The following is a 19973-nucleotide window of genomic DNA, read 5'->3' on the forward strand; positions in this document are numbered from 1 at the left end:
TTTGGAAAAAGAAATGTTTTATTCCTCTTTGCACAGAGCAGTATATGAAGGTGGCTACCATCCTGACTCCACACATCTCTTACACAGAAATGGTCCCTCACGGATGCCCAGTTATCCGCCCACACTCTTGGAGAACTGGCAGTTAGTCAGTGGGGCAGAACTCAAAGTCTCAGGAAGATTTCTTGAGACGTTTTTTGTGGGAAATTTTGGGTCAGGGGAGAGACGAGACGAAACAGTGGCTGTTCCTTCCTCTGTCTTCCTGGGGGAATCCAAATTCCCAAGGTTTTCTGAAGAAAGGTGCCTCTCTCAGTGACCAAGGGAGGGGAGGCGCCCAGACCTACTGCCTGGATGTAAGGCTGAGGCAGAGAGGACAGGGTTAAGCAGCAGACAGAGACTGCAGACCGGAGGCAGAGGAGTGAAATGCAAGTGGGGGAGAGAAGGGGCTGAGAGAGCCCAGAGGCCCAAGTCATAAATTCCACCCTGTCCCTGTTCTGAGCAGAAACTCTCCTTCCCAAGACTAGAATGGAGTTTTAGTTCAGGGACTGGCCTTGCCCCAGGACACGGAGAGGACAAGCCAGGCGGAGATCCCACGGGTAGTGAAGGTGGAGAGTTAAGGTACTGGCCCAAGAGACAGACCCTCCCACAACGGACACTCACAGACCACAGCAGTTTTGAAGTTATAAGCCAGGATTGGAGTTAAAAAAAAAAAAAAAAACTCAGCTGTATTTGAAATAAAGAATTTTTAGGCCCTCTCCAATAAAATTTAAATCATTGCTTCTTCCATGCTGTGCCCTGCCTATGAGTTGTTCCCAGTCTTTTTTCCCAAGGCTGGAGACCTGGGCAGTAAGAAACAGGAGAAAATACCAAGCCCAGCCAGGCTGCGGCAGAGACCTGATATGCCTTTCCCCACCCTCACTCATCCTATAGAAAGGAACTCCCTCTCCCTCCCCTTGCTGGACACAGGGGCTGATGGGATAAAGGCAGAGGCAGGAAAACACTCAGCACATTCTTCTGCTCTGAAGTGGAGCCGCAGCGAAGGGCACAGAAATGGAGGAGAAAATGCAAGGGCGCCTAATCCAGTGGAGAAAGGGAGAGGGTGCTGCCCCTGTCCATGTCCAAATCCACTGAGAGCCTGACTGACTCCCAGAACTGCCAAAAGGAGGGAGAAGGAACAGGAAGTGTATATGGGTTTGGGGTGGGAATGAGGAGGCAACAACAGACAGGATGGAGATTTAAGGATCCCTGTGATCCCCAAGATGACCCTGAGAGCATCATTTGGGGAACTGCATGACAAGTCACAGCCGAAGTGGATTTTTTGAGGGGGTGAGGAGCCAGGAACAGTGGGGTCTTCACCGGAGGAGGGACCACTTGATCTGTTCTTTGGCTGACTGCAGCACCTGCAGGGACAAGGATGGCATTGAGGGGCTTGCTGAGGGGCAGGGCGGGGGTGGGGATGGGGCTCTCCTTCCCTTCACTTGCCTTCCCTGTCCTTAGAAGACTGGCAAATAGAAAATCCCCAAGGGTAGAGGGATGGGAAGAAGCTCTCTAAGGCCCTAGAGGACTGTCAGTTTGGGAAATTCCAAAAAAATTCAAGTCCACTGGGGGGATGAAGAGAGAAGAGGTATACCTGGGAGGAAAGAAAAAACTGGGGGTTACTGGACACATGTTAAAAGGAGGGGGGTTACCACATCCAGATGGACTTCTTGGTGAGAATTTCAAGTGGGTAGAAAACGGAATCCCTCCCTGCACCCCCCCCCCCCCACACCCATCAGGTAGACAATCTATCTGCAAAGTAGCAAGATGGATCTGCAAAACCTGCATGCATATTCTAGAGTATGCATTGCCAGCTTAGCCCTCATTTGAATAATAAGAGAAAGGGAGAGTGTGTGTGTGCATGCACACAGACCATCTGCTTAAGGCAAGCCTCTGCTGGGGAATAAATCACTGAATGAGGCATCAGGCAGGGAGGGTTTGAAGGGTACAGAGCAAGGCTGACAGCCACTGCTCACAGGAAAGTGGGATAGGAGTTGGGATGGGTAGGGAGCACTGGGCTGTATGAGCCATGAGCCCCAGTTCTCGGGATTAAGAGGGAGCCAAAGATGTGTCTTCAGTCTCTAGTCTACTGAGTTCAGGCCTGGTGGGCTGGGGTGGAATGCTATGCTAGCCTCTTTAGTGACCCGGTCCCTCTGGAGAAGAGGAAGGAAGAAAGTCATACCTGAGACACGGTCTGCTCCGTAAGGGGTACATCTTCTCCCTACGGCACAGAGAGACAAGCGTTCAGTGTGGAAAAAAGCTGGAGTAAGACCTGACTGAGGTCGGGCAGTGAGGAAGGAAGAGGGAGTCCTTTAAATTGAAGTGGAGGGCACATGCCCTAGCCTTCTCAGTCCCTCCTAGGGACTAGTTAGTGCAGCCACAATTTTACTTGGCCAGAGGGACTGTGAGCAAAAAAAAAAAAAAAAAAAAAAGGGTCATTTCATCCATCTTCTGTTTTAAGGTAGGAGGACTTCTTAAGATTTATTCCATTCCAGGTAATCAGCAGGTTATCTGATTCTCAACTTGGGGGTGGGAGACCTGATTCCCTAGTCAGAGAAAACCTTCCCTGAATATCAATATCGCTAGGGAGAGGATGAGGGGGAGCCGGGGGTAGTTTAATGGATCCCGCAAGGCCTGATGGGTAACGACAGCATGTTAATTTGAGAAATAAACTGCTGCAACAGCAGCCTGAGAAGGGAAAGGAGGGAGTCGGTTGGGGGGTGGGGGGACCTTCTCTCTTGCCACACAGAGACATATGTTAAAGGAGAAGATTAAACTATGCAAATGGAGCCCACGGCAGTTAAGGGAGAAGATTTCCCATTACCGGCACTGGCAGCCTTCACCCTGTGGAGGTCAGAGCCGGGACATTCTGTGAGTGGGAGACTGGCTTTGCTCAGGCCTCTCTGTAGTCCTGCAATTTGCTGGTGGGCTCTCTCTGCACCTCGATGACTTGAGGCTTTCTATGGTTAACTCAGAAGCCTCTTTCTAGTACCACTGGCACCAAAGAGGACAGAGGTTCTGACAAATAAGTACTTCCTGATGGAGAGGTGCTGTCCTCAGTTTCCTAAGACTTTAAAAGACAAGGAAGACACTCCTCTGTCTCAGATGACTGGATTCATTCCCCCAGGAAGAAGCAGCCAACCTCAAATCCCTTTATCATTTTAGAACCATCCATATTCAAGTTCCCTTTATTTCATCTTTGATTTTAAAGGTAAGTATTAAATGTCCACTCTGTGCAGACTATATGAGATGCTAGGTACCAGGTTAGGGGTAGAAACCTTCTTTCTGGTTCCCATTCTTGAGATCAGGACAATTTGAAAGGGAAGGAGACAGTTACATGTATTCTACCAGCCCCAACCCTTTATATCATTGAGGAGGTTTGGTCCTGGAGGATGAGTGGATGGTGGCTGTGGGGGATGAGCACAGTCCTACTTACCCTTAATGCCACCCGGTGTACTACTTGCTGGGGATCGCTCTCTAGGATCACCCTGAAGAGACAAAGAAGAGACCACTGTTCACTCTGTCCTGAAGGACCAACTTACTGTGGGGAACTCTGGTCACTCAGCCCCCTTGCCTCAGGACAGGGGCAGCGGCCCCACCCCTCACCCCAGATCCAGGGAGGTCCAGGGAAGGCCGAGAACTCACCCTCCATCTACGATTTCGTCCACAGCCAAGAAGAGCCCCTCCATGTTTTCCAGCAGAGCTCGCTTTTCTACGTTTTTCCTGAGTCCCCAAGAGAAGAGAAAACCCAGCCTGGATGTGAAAGGGATCCTAGGACATGGTCTGAGCTGGGGGAGCCTCAGCTAGACCAGTGTATGTCTCCACTAAGCACACAAACAAGTGAGTAAGAACCTTCTGGCTAACCCACCCTAACACCCTTCCTACACTTCTTTGCTGAGTAAGGATCAGCAATGCCAGGAAAGAGATTCAAAATATACACACAGTCAATTTCTGCCTATTCGAGGGCTGATTTCCAGAGCTATGCTTTCTTTCCTATCTGCTATGATGCTGCTTACAACATTGCTCATGAACACTGACATCAGTGGGTGGAAAAAAGGAAATACACAGAGTTAACACTCAATCTGGAGGTGGCGAGAGGTGAGGAGGGACTGAGTACAAACTCTATTTGCACTCAAGCTCTGACAAGCCTTCTAAGACTCTCTCTGCTCCACACTCCCCTCCCCCGGCCTCCTTCCCCAGCTCTGCTCAGGCCCTGAAAAGAAGCCCAACTAGTGGGCTGGGAACCGCCAGGGCCCAGCATCCACCAGCCTCAGATCCGGTGGTTGGTGCACATGGCCAGTCACATCCGTCAGTTTGACTCTTTCACTAGATCACTGAAATGAAGCCTATTCATTCACCTGGCTGAGAAATAAATCATCCCCTTCCTGAGGAAATCTGAGCCATTCACCCTGCTGATTTTGTGGGGCTGAGAGCGCCTGCTGTTCTGCTCCGTCTGGATGAATGTCTGTACTGGGCTCACTGGGGAGCCCTGGATGTTTTCAGGAAAAGTATCTTATGTCTCTTCTACAGCCCATCTACGTGGGGAGCAGAGGGTGGCGGGGAGGTAGATGGGGAGGAGAGGGTAAAAGGCACATTCTTCCTGTTCTATAGAAGGAACAACTAAGGGCCGCACATGAAAAACTAGGAGTGCTGCCTCCATTGCCGAGGTGCTGATATCGTATCCGGGACATTTCCTTATGCTTGCCCTTTCTCTACCTTGAATGTAAAGAATGAAGCCCAACACTGTGAGGTGCTTGGAGCTCTGACAAGAGCCACGGCGGGATGTGACAGTAGACACAGAGGCAAAGATTCTGCTCCCTCCCAATCCTTTTTCTCAGAATTATTCCACAGGAGTAACACACTCCCCCATCCAGCCCTCCCCATCAGTGTAAATTACTCTGAAATAATAAGCCCGACTTCTCAAGGTAAATCAACTTCTTGCAGCCTCTGCTGAGCCCCCACAAATCCCTGGGCCTGAAGAATAGTGACTTTCTCTCCCAAACAGATGTCAAGAATGGCCTGCTCACCTCAGCATCTGGCTCAATGAGTCGAAGAGGCAGTTCAGAACAGTCATGAGCATCAGCTATTTGGAGACAGAAGAAGCAGAAGGATAAAGTTCAAGGCCCCGAAAGCTGCTACCTGAAAACAAAACCCTCTAACTCATTAAGGATCAAAAGACACAGGCTTTCACAAAAGACCAACAGCATATGGTGGAAGTGAGAGTAAAACAGGAAGAAGACAAAAATAAATTCTGCTTCATGATCTCGTAATTTGAGGTCTCTCTTTGACCAGACTGTTCAAACAGAACTTTCCTGTCAGTGTTTTGCATGTCTTTCCCAACTGTGTATGTGTAACCCTATGTCTTAGAAAAATCCTTAACCAAGCAATAGCTGAAGTTAGTTGTGGAGACAGCATGGACTTTGGAGTCAGACATACCTGGACTTAAATCCTCACTGAACCATTTCTAGATGTGTGACCCTGGGAAAGTTATCAGGTTGAACCACATGAAATAGCCACATCTGTAGTCCAACAGTGGTCAAATATAAGTAATTTCAGACAGTTCCTCGAGGTTTTTTGTTTTTTTTTTTTAATTTTTTCAAGGTTTAATCATCTGTAAAACGAGGGCACTAGTGCCCAAAGCTCATAGAAGTGCTATAAGGTTTAAATAACAATGTATTCTACAAAGCACTTACAGCAGTAAGAGTTCAGTAAGAACTGGTTTTCTCAAACTGTGACTTTTGCCTCAAATTATGTGGGGGCTTATTTTTACTTATCTACTCTCCTGAAAGTTGTGACCTGAGGTAAATAGTTTTTCCTACATATGGGAAGCAGGTTAGGGCTATACCCACAGTCTTCAAAGAGCCACTCAGAATATATGGCTTCAATATGACGTGGACTATTGCCTAATTGGCCCAAACTCAGTCAGGTGTGGCTCATTCACAGGTGAACCCTGATCACAACTCAGAAATCCATCTTAAAAAACACTATGCAGGGAAGGCCACTGATACTGTATGTTAGTGTGTTATTAAAACATAGATGGTGTGTCCTACGTGAACAGAGAGAAAAAGCCAGGAAAGCTTGCATTCCAGGTTGATTTAGTTGCTCAGCCATGTTTGTGAGGCTGACATGGATCTCCGACAACTTCATCAGCCAGTTAGAAGCCAAAGGCACACGGCAGTCCTTGGGCCCAGAATCAGTCACAAGGTCCTGCCAGCGGTTCAGGAAGTGAGAGCAGAGATGGTAGAACGTGGGGATTCTCACCTCATTTTCATAGGAGCTGCCGATCACGTAGAAATAGAGATCAATACTGCTTTTGTATACCACTGTCAGGCCTTCCAAGAGGGCAATTTCACCTGTGGGAATGGGTGGGGGGAACAAAGGTGGAAACAGTGGGTGGTCTGAGACTTGGAAGCAGGGTAGAGGGAGTTACCATGAATTGGTATTCAGCTATGTGGGGCTGAGGGAAGGTGGGTCTTAATGATCCCCTCCAAAGACCGAAGTTGACCTGCTTTTTCTTTTCAGGTGATAGCAGAAGGCGGCAAGTATAAATGGGGGAATCTAAGCATCTTCTTCTCTAACTGCTCCCTGCCCCTACTACCCTTATTTCCCTCCTTGTATATGAGACAGGATACTAGTCGATCCTTCGGAGGTGAAAATGCAGAGCGGTCACCTTTACAGACTTCCATTTACCTGCCCTAATGGATGCGGTACAATAAGCAGAGCTGCAGTTAAATTTGTCAAGTGAGGCTCATAAATCCAGGGACTAGACAGGTAGCTAACAGCCAACCTTCTAGCACGGTATTCCCGCGTGAGGTACACTCACCTCCCCATTACATTTCTGAAGAGTTTATTATATGAGGGGAGGAGGAAAAAAGAGAAAAAGGAGGCAGAGTCATTTTATCCTTTCTCCACAGTCCCACTGCCGCCCCCTTCCTGCTGTGGCTCCCCCCAGCCCCCCCACCACAGGGAGTAGTGAAAGGAAAACGACCTACTGTCAGTCCGATGGGTCTTGTTGAAAATGTTCTTCTCAAAGGTCTTTTGCTCCTTGACACTGGGGTAGGTGTCGTCATAGTACTGGTCAGAGGGAAGGAGATCAGTTGGGCTGTTAAGAGCTGGAAGCCCAGGATGATTAATGACTGTTTTGCCCTGGGTCTTGGATTTCTCCCTTTCAAGGGATAGAGTGAAGAGAAATACTGACAGGAAGAAGGGAGAACCATAGAAGCAGGGAATGGGCAGTGGGTAATCGGATAGAAAACAAATTTTGTAAGGACCCTGCTCTAAGCCACCCCACCTCATGGTTCCCAGGTTGGAAGGGCGAAAGTCCTAGAAGCCCTGTGAGGAGGCTCTGCCCCAGGTGTATGCCAGGGCAGCACCCCTGAGGCCATCCCCAGGCGCTACCCCAGGTCAGGAAGCACTGCTAGAGAACACAAAAGGCACCAGCCCTCACTCACTGAGCAAAGCTGAGGAATTGGGAAGGGTTGCAAAACCCTCCTCCGTAGAAGGACAAGATCTGCCTGTGCTCTCGGATCTCTGGTATCTTAGCTTCCTTTCCAGCAATCTCAAAGAAGCGGGAGGCAAGCTAGCACACCATGGAGCCCACTCCCAAGCTCTCCCTGGCACAGGGGCGGAGATGCAGGCTGCTAAATCGCTCTGCTCTTTAGGGGCTAATCCGTCGCAGTCAGCTGAAGACCTATGACAGGTCTGGCATTTAGTAACTGGATAACTGTTTCAAAAGGTGTCCTGCATAGTTACATCCAATTACAGGGAGGAACAGCTGGTGAATTCTAAACTAATCTCTACCTGCTGATTGATTTATGCGATGCTTGCCCGGAGTTAATACACCAGGGACAGAAAAAATTTCTCTAGGAGGGGGAGAATATGGAGGGAGAGGAGAGGGGTGTCCTTCCTCTTCTCTTTCAATGGATCCAAAGTTAGAAATATCAGACTGGGGAAGTCAGGAAGTAGCAAGCTTGGTGGTGACTGCGGATGTAGGGCTGGAACCGTGGAACTGCAAGAGAATTCCCTGGAAAAACTCAGGCAGGATGATAGGGTAGAAGGGAAAGGGACAGGGGTGATGGGGCTGGGCAGGCTGCTTCTTACATCCACATACTTCTTTGTTCAGAAACCAAGCTCCAAAGCTTTTCTCTCTTCTGATGTTGATGACAAAGTCTAAGGATGGGCAAGCAGGGAAACAGGGCAACTAACAGATAGGAGCAGTTTAGGTTTTATCTGGCGTAGTCACAGATGGAAGAATTCTCAAAATTATTTGTGGATTAATAGGAGTGAATGGGGCCAGTCCCAAGACCCAAAACTCTGTCTTGCTTCTCAACTAATCTGAAAGGGACTCTCACCTTGGCAAAAAGTCGATCTCCATCATTGTCCAGAATCAGGATGGCTTTGACGGTATACAGGGAGGGTTCCTGAAGAGATATGAACACATCTTCAGTCCTGAAGGCTCTTGCCACCACTTACAAACCAGATACCTTCTCCTAATCCCACTGGGGCTGCGATGGGTTACAGAGATGCCTCTGTATGTCCCCTATCTGAACCTAGTTAGATTTTGACATTTCCCACTGAGAATGACTGAGCGACAAATGAACTGAATTGAAGGAGGGGACATTTCAACAAAGGACCCAGAGCAGCGCCAGAGAAACAATTTCTATGAGTCAGACTCACAGAGGGCTTAATCAAAGGAGGTCATGCTGTTATTTCCAAATATTATGTTATAGTTATTTTCCAAATTACTCTCCCTCCTCCCTGGTCTCCCATGCACAGGTGGGTATGGAATGTGACCAGATTAATTAATAAGCACTGCACGGGGCTATAGGAAAACAGGGCTGAATGCCCTAGTGTACTTGGAAGTTGCTGCAGTGGCAATGCAGAGGCATAAAGCAAGCCTTCCCTAAACCACCCACACACTGAGCAGAGGGGAAGAAGCAGGCACGCGCACACATACACTCACACACAGACACACCAGTTCTGAATGCAGCCCAGGGAGACATCTGTCTTCTAAGGCTCCTAGGATCCCAACTCCTCCACTATACCCTGACCACCACCACTTAACTTGCCAAGACAAAAACCAATCTGAATTCGGGGTCGTTAAGAAGCAGTAAGAAGAGGCTCCATCTAAGAAACACTGTGAAACCTGCAGATAAGAAGCGGGAGAGGAGTGGTCCTTCACCACCAAGAATCAACCTTTGAGGAAACTGGCTCTCAGAAAGAAATCAGGGACTTCCCTGGTGGCCCAGTGGTTAAGACTCCATGCTTCCACTGTAGTGGGCATGGGTTTGTCCCGGGTTGGGAAACCAAGATTCTGCATGCCACACGGCACAGCCACAAAAAAAAAAAAGAAAGAAAGAAAGAAAGAAAGGAATCAAGAATCTCAGCCTTAATGGTTACACTCAAATTCAAAGCATGTCACTTTGTAAAAGCTCCTCCACTCCTGCAACTTCCAGGGAACCAACAAACAAGAAAGGAAGAAGAAGGGAAGGGAGGTAATGGTACATGTATTAAAGTGTTTGCAGGCTCACAGTCCTTGACTGTCAACGTTACTTACCATGCATATCCTTCTCCTGTGCTATGAGACAAGGCTGATGCTTTGCTACCTCCATTTCCTGATGCTACTTAGGAAACCCACAGCTCTCACAGGGCCAAACATATTCCCTATTCTCCAAGCATACATTTAACAAAGACCCAAAGGTGAGGAGGAAAGAATTGCTACCAAGGATCTGTAGCTTCTACCAAGATAAACTATCCTATGAGGCTCCAGGAGGTTTATGGTTCCAAGCAAAGAACCAACCTGAGCTCAAGGAGTTAAGAAGGAGAGGAAACAGAACTCAGTATTTTTAGAACAGAGTGATGAAGAATGTAAGCTTTCCCTACTTGGATTCCTGAGGACAGAAAATATTGTTTCATTCATTGATTACAAGTGTCCAGAATAATACACATACTAAATTCTCAATATTTATTGAATGATTATGAGAATAAATGAAGTTTGAGAGTAAGGTAAAAATTTATTGATGCAGTAAGCATCTAGGGGATTCTCTTATAATTAGGCTTCCACATACAGGTAGATTTTCTGGTGTTGCCCTTTTGGGTGACATCACTACCAAGTCATCCTCCTCTGATGAACACTCCTTAGAAATGCCCATGCTAAAAAAAAAAAAAAAAAAAAAAAGAAATGCCCATGCTATACACATTACTTTTGAGAATACTCTCTCAAACTAAGGGACCCTGTCTAGCAGAAAGAAGTCCTGTAGTCTCATCTAAAAGGTCACAAATACAGCAGCTTTCCCAACTCTTAATTCCCCACAGAATGATCTACCCATAAAGCAGGCTCAATTCTGTAGCAACCTGGATCCTTGATTCACCAACAAGGAGACACTAATGGGAATGAGTTTCCTTAATGAAGGAAAAGAAGTCCATCAGGAAGGGAATTCAGAAGAAATCGTTTTTCCCATAGCCTCGTCCCTGGAAATGTTTGGCTCTGTTCAGGCTATCTGCACTCACAGCAACCTTAGAGAGCTTCCCAATGGCTTAAACCAGCATTGATCTGGCACAGGTAACTCGTGCTTGCAGCCACAGAGTCTGGCATCTCTAGAAAGAATGGGATCCCAAAGCAGAGGAAAACGGTTACGGCCACCAGCCAAGTCAGAGAGTCAGACAATCCTCTGTGGCCAACAGGGTAAGAGAGTGCCTAAAACAGCTGGCAAAGAGAGGGACAGATTCCTGGGTCCTGCTCCCAGCTCTTTTCACTGGCTTCCTAGAAGACGCTATCAAGGAAACCCCCAAAATAGAAACATGATTTCCCTGGGAAGGATAAAAGACAGGGCAAAGGTGGCAGAGGGAGAAGACCAGACGTGACTGTAAGTCTGAAAGGGGTAAGAAGGCACTAGAGAAAAGGCTGGTCATTTCAAACTTCCAAAGGAATGACCACTCTAAATAAAGCCGAGAACTTGGCCAGAGCTTCCATGCTTCTTTAGTTCTCCACTCAGCTACAGCCAGACCGGCAGCTTCTCCTTTACTTCCCCTGCCACCTCCTGACTACAGCTGGTTCCAGTTCAGCCTGGGGCCTTTACCTCTCAGGAGAGAGTGTGGGGGCTGGGGGGTGGGCAGGGGAGGGCCTGAAGTTCCTCTCATATTATAAAAACCAGCCTGTTTAAGGGGCCCAGAAGCCATTACTGATAATGTAATTTCATTTTAAGTTTTTGCAAAGGGCAAATTTATAAACAACTCCCAGCTATTGAGAAGCAGCATTCCTGGACAATGGACTAGGCCTGACCTTGTAACACATTAAATGCTGATTATTGAGAAAGACCCTACATGCTTAGGGCCATGTTCAAAGGATTTTTAAAGGCCTGTTCTTCCCTCCCACTCCCAAATGGGTAGCTGCTAGAAAGCTTTCGAGACAAAGTTCTGTGATGCACTGACTTTCAGAGAGCCACAGCCTGAGTGTATAACAGAACTTCACCTCAAATGCTAACGGTGACTGGAAATGATATGCAGGCAGATTGGTCTGTGGGAGGTTGGGTGGCTCAGATTTTCATGTCCCTTTTTATTATCAAGAAAACTAGACTGTACTCCTCAAGAGAGCTGAAACAACACCGAACAAGCAATGAGACTGCTACAAACAAGTCTTTGATCGCAATCAGAGGCTTCTGAAGCTTGGCGAAAAACATGAACATCTCCTGGTACCCTCTACCCCAGCACACAGGACTAGAAGTTCCGAAGAGTCATTCCTAGTGCTGCCCCCTGTGGGTCTTAAGGTGACCTGCAGCTTCCAAAATATTCAAAAGGCAGCGCTGCAGAAAAGCTCTTAGCTGTGTGTCTTTTAAGTCAAACTAGGAGAAATGGGCCCTGAAAAAACATGGAATTAAGTCTGTTCAAAATGTACAGTAAAAGGATACTCTGGGATAAGATCATGATATGCCGCCAGAAGCGGACCAGGGTAGTGTTTGGAGCAGGCAGGCGAGATATTTGGGGGTTATGACTATTTTATTTGATCTTTGGTGGGGGTGGGGGGAGCGGGAGAAGGGAGGGAGCCAAGAAGCCTTTGTGGAGTTAGAGGATGCAATCCACAAAGCCGAAAGGACACAAGTAAAAAATCTGGTTGAGATTTCTAGAAAGTTCTTCATTTCTTAAAGAAATTTTTACAGCCATGCCAGGAAGTAGTACCCTGGCTTGACAACAGGTCTCAATCAACTAGAAAGAAGACGCTCTTTCCTTAAATCTATTTATAAAGCAAAACCAAGACTATAAAAAACTAGGAGAAATTTCTAGATACCACTCCAGCTCCACATGGCTAAGCAGGTATTTTGCTGATTCTGTGCCAATTTCTTCTTTTATTTTTAAAATTTTTTATTTTTTTTGTGTGCCAATTTCTAAAATGAAAAGCTCCTCTAGGATTGAAGGCTCCAGTTTGCCAGTCACAAGCCTAGGGACTTCAGATAAAAAGAACTAGCTAAAGGTTTAGCCAGAGAAAAATAGTTTTCACATACTACCCAAGGGTTTACTTAGATTCGGACAACACAGCTCAGGAAAGAAGAGGAGCCACAGGTACCACAGAACATTCCCCAGCCGACGTGAGACCAAATGTTGGTTATTAAGAGGAAAGTGAACACAAGTGTCAGGAAGGAAGAACTGATGGCAGGAAGTCACTCGGGAAGAATCTTCTGATCCGACGCAGAAACAAAAAATAAAAGCACAGTCACCGGAAGTCTGCCACTACAAGAAAAAATGTCTCTAACTCCTAAAATCTTTTATTACAGTCTGCATCAGTCATTAACTCAAGTCCTACCTTTCTCTGAGAGTCAGCTTTCTCACTGGAGAAATGAGAGGCCTGAGCTAGATCAGTTAAGGTTAGTAACTTTTTTGAGTTACATTAGACCCTCTTCGATAAGCTGATGAAATCCATGGACTGTGTTACCAGAAAAACACACATTCACAAATTTTTATGATTTCAAGGAGTTCATAGACCTAGATTTAGAATTACAGGAAATTCTCTGTGAAGACAAAAAGATGGTGTGGAGAGGGGAGAAAAAGAGGAGAAATGAAAAAAAAAAAAAAGGAGAAATGAGTGATACTTTTGTAAACCACCCCCTTACCTCTGCCAGGCACCGAATAATTACTTCAATAAACATGTGTGTGGCCTTTATAAATAAATGATTGAGAAAACTAACACAGCCAGCAGGGGGAGCTACGGTCAGCACCACACCCCTCCAGCTTTCGGGGAGTAATCTGTAGCTCTGAGACATGCAGACAAAGATAACCAGATCCCAAACTCTTCAGGAATGCAGTTTCAGGTCCTTTCTTAAAATTCTGAAAGCCCATCTGCCAGAGAATTTTTTGCACAGAGGTTACGCAGTCCCTACTTCAGCTATTCTGGAAATCAAAGAATTACAAAAATTAGGGACAAAGCGAGGAGCACTGCCATGACGAGATGAACTGAACCAGCAGAAATCAGAGTACTCCTCAGGTGTGAAATACCTGAACCCCAAGAGCAACATTAGAACTTCCTACTTGCCCCACTGGATAATCCAAGAGCCCTCATTTAAATATCACAAAGCAAAGGGAAAAATCAAATGGGGCTAGATCTATTTCTGATGAGTTCTTAGTCATGATTTGTATCGTAATTTATTCCCCCACCCATGTGCTCCTGAAAACAAAAAGTTAAGTCTCTGAAAGGCTGAACTGACAGCCTATGTGTTCGTCCTTCAATCTACTTGCTCCCCCAAATCAACCCTGAGACAGAACTGCTATCTTCTCTCCTAGTTTCAGCCTCCCTCTAAAAACTACACAAATAATAGAAAAAAAGCTAGAGAAAATTGGTAGACAGAGCTATCCAGGCCAACTGGCTGTGGATGGGGATACCTACCTTAATAGTGGGAAAATTAAAAAGCCAAATAAGAAGACCAAGGTTTCATCTGCAGCTTTTAAGACTTAGATTACACAACAGGAAAGACTTTCTGAAGAGATGAGGGTGGTCAAACATCGGAAGAGGTGACAGGCTTGGGAGTCTAAGAACAGAACTCTTCTAATAATCTGATCTGAGAGAAAGCATAAACTGTGCAGAATCGGCAGAGGGAGATGTAAGAGGCTCTGGCCAGTACAGGTATCTCATCATGTGCATGGCCTCAACCTCCCAATTCATCTTCATCAAAGCTGTCCATGGGCACGCTGCCTTCCATCTTCCTAATTACTCTGGCATAAGTGGGTAGGTAGGCACTGATTCTTTATCCCTGTTCCATCTTTTATTTGCTTCTCAGTTTTCATGTCGGTATCCTGACTCTAACCAAGTCACATTAACAGAGTAAAGCAAAAAAAAAAAAAAAAAACAGTAGCAAGTATCTAGCTGAAAAAGAAACCCTAACTCTGCCACTAGGCTCCCTCAAATATCTGGATAATTGCATTCATCCTCCCAAGGAAGACCTGGCTTCTCAGGGGTCTGGCTTTCTTCACATGGAGGCCCCCTCCTCCTCCTTTGACCATGTGACAGCTCCCCTAGACCTCTGATATAATTTATACCTTGCCAGGGACCAACTCTTTCCCACCACTGTGAAGGAGAGGGAAAAAATATATATAAATACGTCGGAAATCTATAACGAGGTCTTCTTGGAGGGCAAGACATGGGGAGAGTTAGAAGCAGCGTCAATTGCTCTTTGGGGGTTTTAGTTCAAGCCGAGGTCTGCTTCCAGCAATCAACCATTAAAACAAGCCGGCCAGAGTAACAGCACAGTTTATTCTGATCATTTAATTTGAAGTGTCAATAAATTAAACTTCAATCAATTAAACTAGGTGTGCAATAACCCAGATGGACACCCCGACACCAACATAATCACAATAAAAATTTTTATGGCTGCCAGGGACCTCACCGGGGGCAGTGCTGGCACTGCTCACGCCCTAGCTGAGAAATATATCTCCACAGTGCAGGAATGAGGAGATTGCTTCTCCTAACGAAATGGACGGGCCAGGCACCAGCAAGGACGCAGCTGGGAGAGGGGCACAGGGGACTGCCAGGAATGAGATGGGAGTGCTTTGGGGGCTTAATGTAATTGATACCTTTGCCCAGAGCAGGGGGAGGGGGCATTTAGGCCAAGTACCTCTACTGTTAGTGCCAAAAGAATTTAACAAAAGCCCCATTAAGATGATTCAGGAAGTGAAGGCCACAGAGCAATATCAGCCTTTAAAAGTCATTGATGTATTCTGCACAGTTTCTTCCTCCAATATATACGCATACTCCTGCGTGCACTCTGGATTCCCTGATTACTGAATGAGGCTTAGAATTCAGGATCTGGTCATTGTTCTAGGATAGAAATGTACAAAGGGGAGAGAAAGAATAGAATTAAGAAGTCTAGTGCATAAAGCACTGGAAAAGCTCTCAGAAAGTGAATCCAGAGAGGATTAAGAAAAATGAAAACTATGAGGAAGATTTAAGGATCTGGGCTGCTAGAGTAATTCAGTTTTGATGAAAAAAGGGTAAAAGGGGGAAGGAGGAAGGGGATATGTCATTATCTTTAAGATTCCAGAGGTTATTAATGGAGAATGGTGACCTGCAGAGATCCCTCTCCATTCGCAACAGAGAACCAGCAGAAAACAGCAGGAAAGAGGAAGCTGTGTCCAGGCCAGGAGCATTAATAGCAAGCACTAGGAATGGAAGAAGATGAAAGGGTCTCTTTCCCTAGAAAAGAACCCAAGAAAGATTAGACAAATCTGCTTGAAAGGTAGGAATGGACTACTTAATTCAAGAAAGAAACATGACCTGTTGTAAAGTACCTAAATGAAGGGAACCTATTAGCATCACCGACTAATGGACCTGTCATTGTTGCTGTTGCTCAGTCCCTCAGTCGTCTCTGACTTTGCGGTCCCACCGACTGCAGCGTGCCAGACTTGCGTGTCCTTCACTATCTTCCAGAGTTTGCTCAAACTCATGTCTATTGACTTGGTGCTGCCACCCAACCATCTCATCTACTGTCGTCCCCTTCTCCTCCTGCCTTCAATCTTTCCCAGCATCAGGGTCCTTCCAGTGAGTTGGCTCTTCATATCAGGTAACCAAAGTATTGGAGCTTCAGCTTCAGCATAAGTCCTTTCAGTGAATATTCAGGGTTGATTTCTTTCAGGATTGTCTGGTTTTATCTCCTTGCTGTCCAAGGGACTCTCGAAGAGTCTTCTCCAGCACCACAGTTCAAAGGCATCAATTCTTTGGCACTCAGCCTTTTTTACTGTCCAGCTCTCACCTCCGTACATGACTACTGGAGAAACCACAGCTTTGACTATATAGACCTTTATCAGCAAAGTAACGTCTCTGCTTTTTAATATGCTGTCTAGGGTTTTCATAGCTTTTCTTCCAAGGGGTAAGCTTCTTTTAATTTCATGGCTGCAGTCACCATCTGCAGTGATTTTGGAGTCCAAGAAAATAAAGTCTGTCACTGCTTCCATTGTTTCCCCATCTATTTATCTTGAAGTGATGGGACCAGAGGCCACTACCTTTGTTTTTTGAATGCTGAGTTTTAAGCCAGTGGACCTGAGTTTGAGCAAACTCCAGGAGATAGTGAAGGACAGGGGAGCTTGGTGGGCTACAGTCCACAGGGTCACAAAGAGCTGGACACAACTTAGCAACTGAACAATAACAACAATTGGTATTTAGAAATTGCCATAATCAGATCAAATTTCAAATGATAGTTCTTTTTGACACCCCCCCCCCCCCCACAATTTACTCTCCCTTCTCCTCAGTATCCTATGCCTAACGTGTCTTGTAGAGGTGAGGATTGAATATACATTGATCAGATTTTCCCAGAGAGCCAGTCAAACCAGGAAACAGACATGTGAGAGAAAGAAACCTAAAGGAACTTTAGAAGAGGTCTGCCTTCTCTAAGAAGTGGTTTGTTATATACTGGTAGCTTAAACGGTAAAGAATCTGCCTGCAATGCAAGAGATCTAGGTTCAATTCTTGGGTCAGGAAGATTTCCCCTGGAGAAGGGCGTGGCAACCCACTCCAGTATTCTTGCCTGGAGAATTCCATGGACAGAGGAGCGTGGCAGGATACAGTCCATGGGGTCAGAAAGAGTCAGACACAACTGAGTCACTAACACTTTCACTTTCATCCAGATACAATCAACACTTTAGCTCAATAGGAAGCTCAGGTAAAAGTCCAGGGAGCTCCTTATACTTTTCACAACGAAGATGGTGACCCAAGAATTAGAAGATGACACTGAGCAGATAGAGAAGGGGATGAGATAAAAAGGAACAGTGAGAAAGGGTGATTTTGAATCAGATGGAGCTATATTTTGTGGATCAGAATGTGAGGGTAGGGGGAAGAGAAAAATTTAGGGAATACCACCTGATTCTCAACCAGGGTTCCACATCTGAAGCACTGAATACTGAAAATTATTTAAAACTATTTTGTTACTCCTCCCAAATACAGTATAAAACTAGTGACACTGTGTACACAGAGACGTTGATTCATTACACACAATGATGTCTTAGGGCATTAGGGCTTAATTCTCCCCTGGAACTCCAGTTGAGAAGGGCTGGAGTGGTGGGAAAGATACATAAGTTCTTAACTGGGGACCCAAAATATATTGAAAATAGTAAAGAGCACACACAAACAAAAATGTTGGGAAGCACAGACAAAGAGGAAGGAAATTACTAATATGATATTCTAAGAACTCTGGTGACCAACACAAGAACTTGTATTGATACTTTGATTGTTGGTGCTTTGTATCTAACTAAAGTTTTATATAACTGATAGTTGAATGTACAATTTGGCATATTGAAGAGGTGGAAAGCCATGATAATATGAGAGAAATACTTGGTCTGGGAGGATGAGGAGTCAAAAACTAATTCTGGTTTTGATTGTGCTTACTCAAGGAAGCCCTTTTCCCTTTATCTTCGTTTCCCATTACAGATCACACAGGTTCCTCAGGACAAGGACTCAGTAAGATTTCTAAAGCAAACTTCAGGGATACCTGATCAGGTCAGCAAGGATCTGTGAATGAAGCATCTGAGGTAAAGATTAAAATGGATATAAGGAAGAAGCAGGTCGAAACAAACTTCACCAAGGAAGCAAAGATAAGAACTGAAGTAAAAAAAAAAGAACTGAAGTAAGAGAAAATGTGAGAGGGAGAGGGGCTTTCACATACATCTCAGGTCACCTCTACACACAGATCTGTTGTGAAAAGGGCCCTTGGAGTATCATCTTCCTCACTTCTTTACCTATAAGCAGGCTCCCTTCTAAATAGAACTAAGGGCAGTCTAAAATTTTCTTAAAACTTCCAAAGAAACCAATTCCCTAGAATTCAGCTCAGTCAGTTAAGTAGTTAAGAACATTGGTTAACTGTTGGTACAGAAAATATCTTTAGTAAGATTTTGAAGCTTTCTACCTAGACTTAAACAAACCATAATTTTGGAAGAACTATCCCTATATTTGCCATTTTAAAAGAGGGATATTGAAACCTGTTATTCTCTTTAACCTGATGAGGATTTGGAGGTGTACATGTGAAGAGCTGAAGGGGGGTAAAAAAAGGCAAAAAAGGAACATAGAGTTCAATTTAATTAAGGAAGAAACGGGGAGTTAAATTCCTACACATTACACATACATATATATGTTAACAACCCCACGTTGGAAAGGGGTGGGGCACTTTTGAGAGAAAAGCTCAGTTCTAAAGAAGAGGTAATAGTATTTTAATTTTTTGAACAAGCAAAAAGGATTATAGGACAGGGGAGGTAACACACCGCTTTAGTCACCAAAATTCTTACATAACCAGAGAAGAGTTGGCATCCCAGATCCTACAATAGGAATTTCCAAAATTTAAATGAACCGGGAAAAGGAAAACAGAATTAAGTAGTCTGAAGAAACATTCCACAAGCCAACACTAACTCTTATCAGGTATTCCAGAACTCTAATGGAATACTGATTCCTTATGATGACAAAATCCACATAGTAGGAAATCGAAGAAGAAAATAGTTTTTTAAAGGTCTACGACAGGGAATTATCAACGGAGAGCTGCACTGTGACAAGTTGTTTGTGATGACAAACACCTGCACTCCATTCTTACAATTTGAGGCGAGTTTGGAGATTTGGGGGAACTTAAATCACAGTATCATCCACAATGCGCATAATCAGAGAGAATCTGAAGGACCCCAATCCAGTACGCTTATGATCCTATGTGTCCTAAGGACTCCATGTGCTCCCTTCAACTTTCCACCAACTCTGCCCTATCCCCGGCAGAGCTCCCTACTCTAAACCGAGGCTTTAGCTCCGGCACTAGGCCACAGGCTTATTCCAGGAACTTGCAAAACGTTCGGACCCCGAGGATTACCCGGAACTCCTCTTTCTACCCCCTCCCACTCAGGCTGAACCCCGACTCCCGGCCCCCCTGGACACTGCAGCATCTCGGCTGCCCCTCCAGCTCCTACCAAAATCAGCGCCTCCATCTTGCCCCGCAGCTGGTGCCGACGTGGAGCTACAGAGGCAACGCCGTCTCTGATTGGCCTTACGTCCTCATTAGATCCCGCCTAAGATGAAGGTTACTGGACGCCCAAATGTCATCTATTATTTTATTGGCCAATCAGTATACTAGTTTGCTTAGCGGAAGCAAGGTGTCCAGCCAGAAGGCGTAGGTATTTGATTGTCAGTTTAAACATTCAATAAAACGACAAAACCTCACGACTGAATGGAACGGGAAGGTCAGAGGGGCGGGGTTGTTTCCATGGGGAACAGAGGAAGCGATTATTAATTTTCAATTGGCCGAGCGGAGGGCACGTGATATCGTCGGCCGGATTTAGTAACTTTAATTCGCACTGCCTTTAGGGGGCGCTGTGTCTCTTTGGCCCTTAACACTGGCGGGTCTTGATGCAATCCTACCGGAATCTTCATTCCGGAGCCTCCACTGGGTCCCTGATGTCCACGGTTGCTTTGGCAGACATTACTAGCTCTTCCTTCA

General features: G+C 45.6%; 1 protein-coding gene and 1 long non-coding RNA gene across 3 annotated transcripts; one reads left to right on the forward strand and one right to left on the reverse strand.

Moving 5' to 3' along the window:
- COPZ1 (COPI coat complex subunit zeta 1) lies at nucleotides 1-19553 on the reverse strand. 2 transcript variants are annotated; one of them, XR_011483223.1, is made up of 10 exons: nucleotides 19447-19553; nucleotides 8385-8453; nucleotides 7026-7107; nucleotides 6295-6386; nucleotides 5061-5116; nucleotides 3679-3756; nucleotides 3470-3521; nucleotides 2216-2254; nucleotides 1480-1627; nucleotides 1-1397 (listed from the first exon to the last, which is right to left on the reverse strand). XR_011483223.1 is itself a non-coding variant. In XM_020895132.2 (9 exons), exons 1-9 carry the CDS (start codon nucleotides 19462-19464, stop codon nucleotides 1350-1352), a joined length of 534 nt encoding a protein of 177 aa, XP_020750791.1. In that variant the 5' UTR covers nucleotides 19465-19552; the 3' UTR covers nucleotides 1-1349. The 2 variants fall into 2 exon arrangements, 1 of the variants encoding a protein (XP_020750791.1); XM_020895132.2 differs by lacking the exon at nucleotides 1480-1627 and having other exon boundaries at nucleotides 19447-19552.
- Nucleotides 3707-5551, forward strand: LOC139030816 (uncharacterized). Its single transcript, XR_011483224.1, has 2 exons — nucleotides 3707-3873; nucleotides 5039-5551. It is a non-coding gene; the product is annotated as an uncharacterized lncRNA (long non-coding RNA).
- Nucleotides 19554-19973: the final 420 nt, after the last annotated feature.

This window comes from Odocoileus virginianus, chromosome 24, assembly GCF_023699985.2.
Source record: "Odocoileus virginianus isolate 20LAN1187 ecotype Illinois chromosome 24, Ovbor_1.2, whole genome shotgun sequence".
Classification (NCBI taxonomy): domain Eukaryota; kingdom Metazoa; phylum Chordata; class Mammalia; order Artiodactyla; family Cervidae; genus Odocoileus; species Odocoileus virginianus.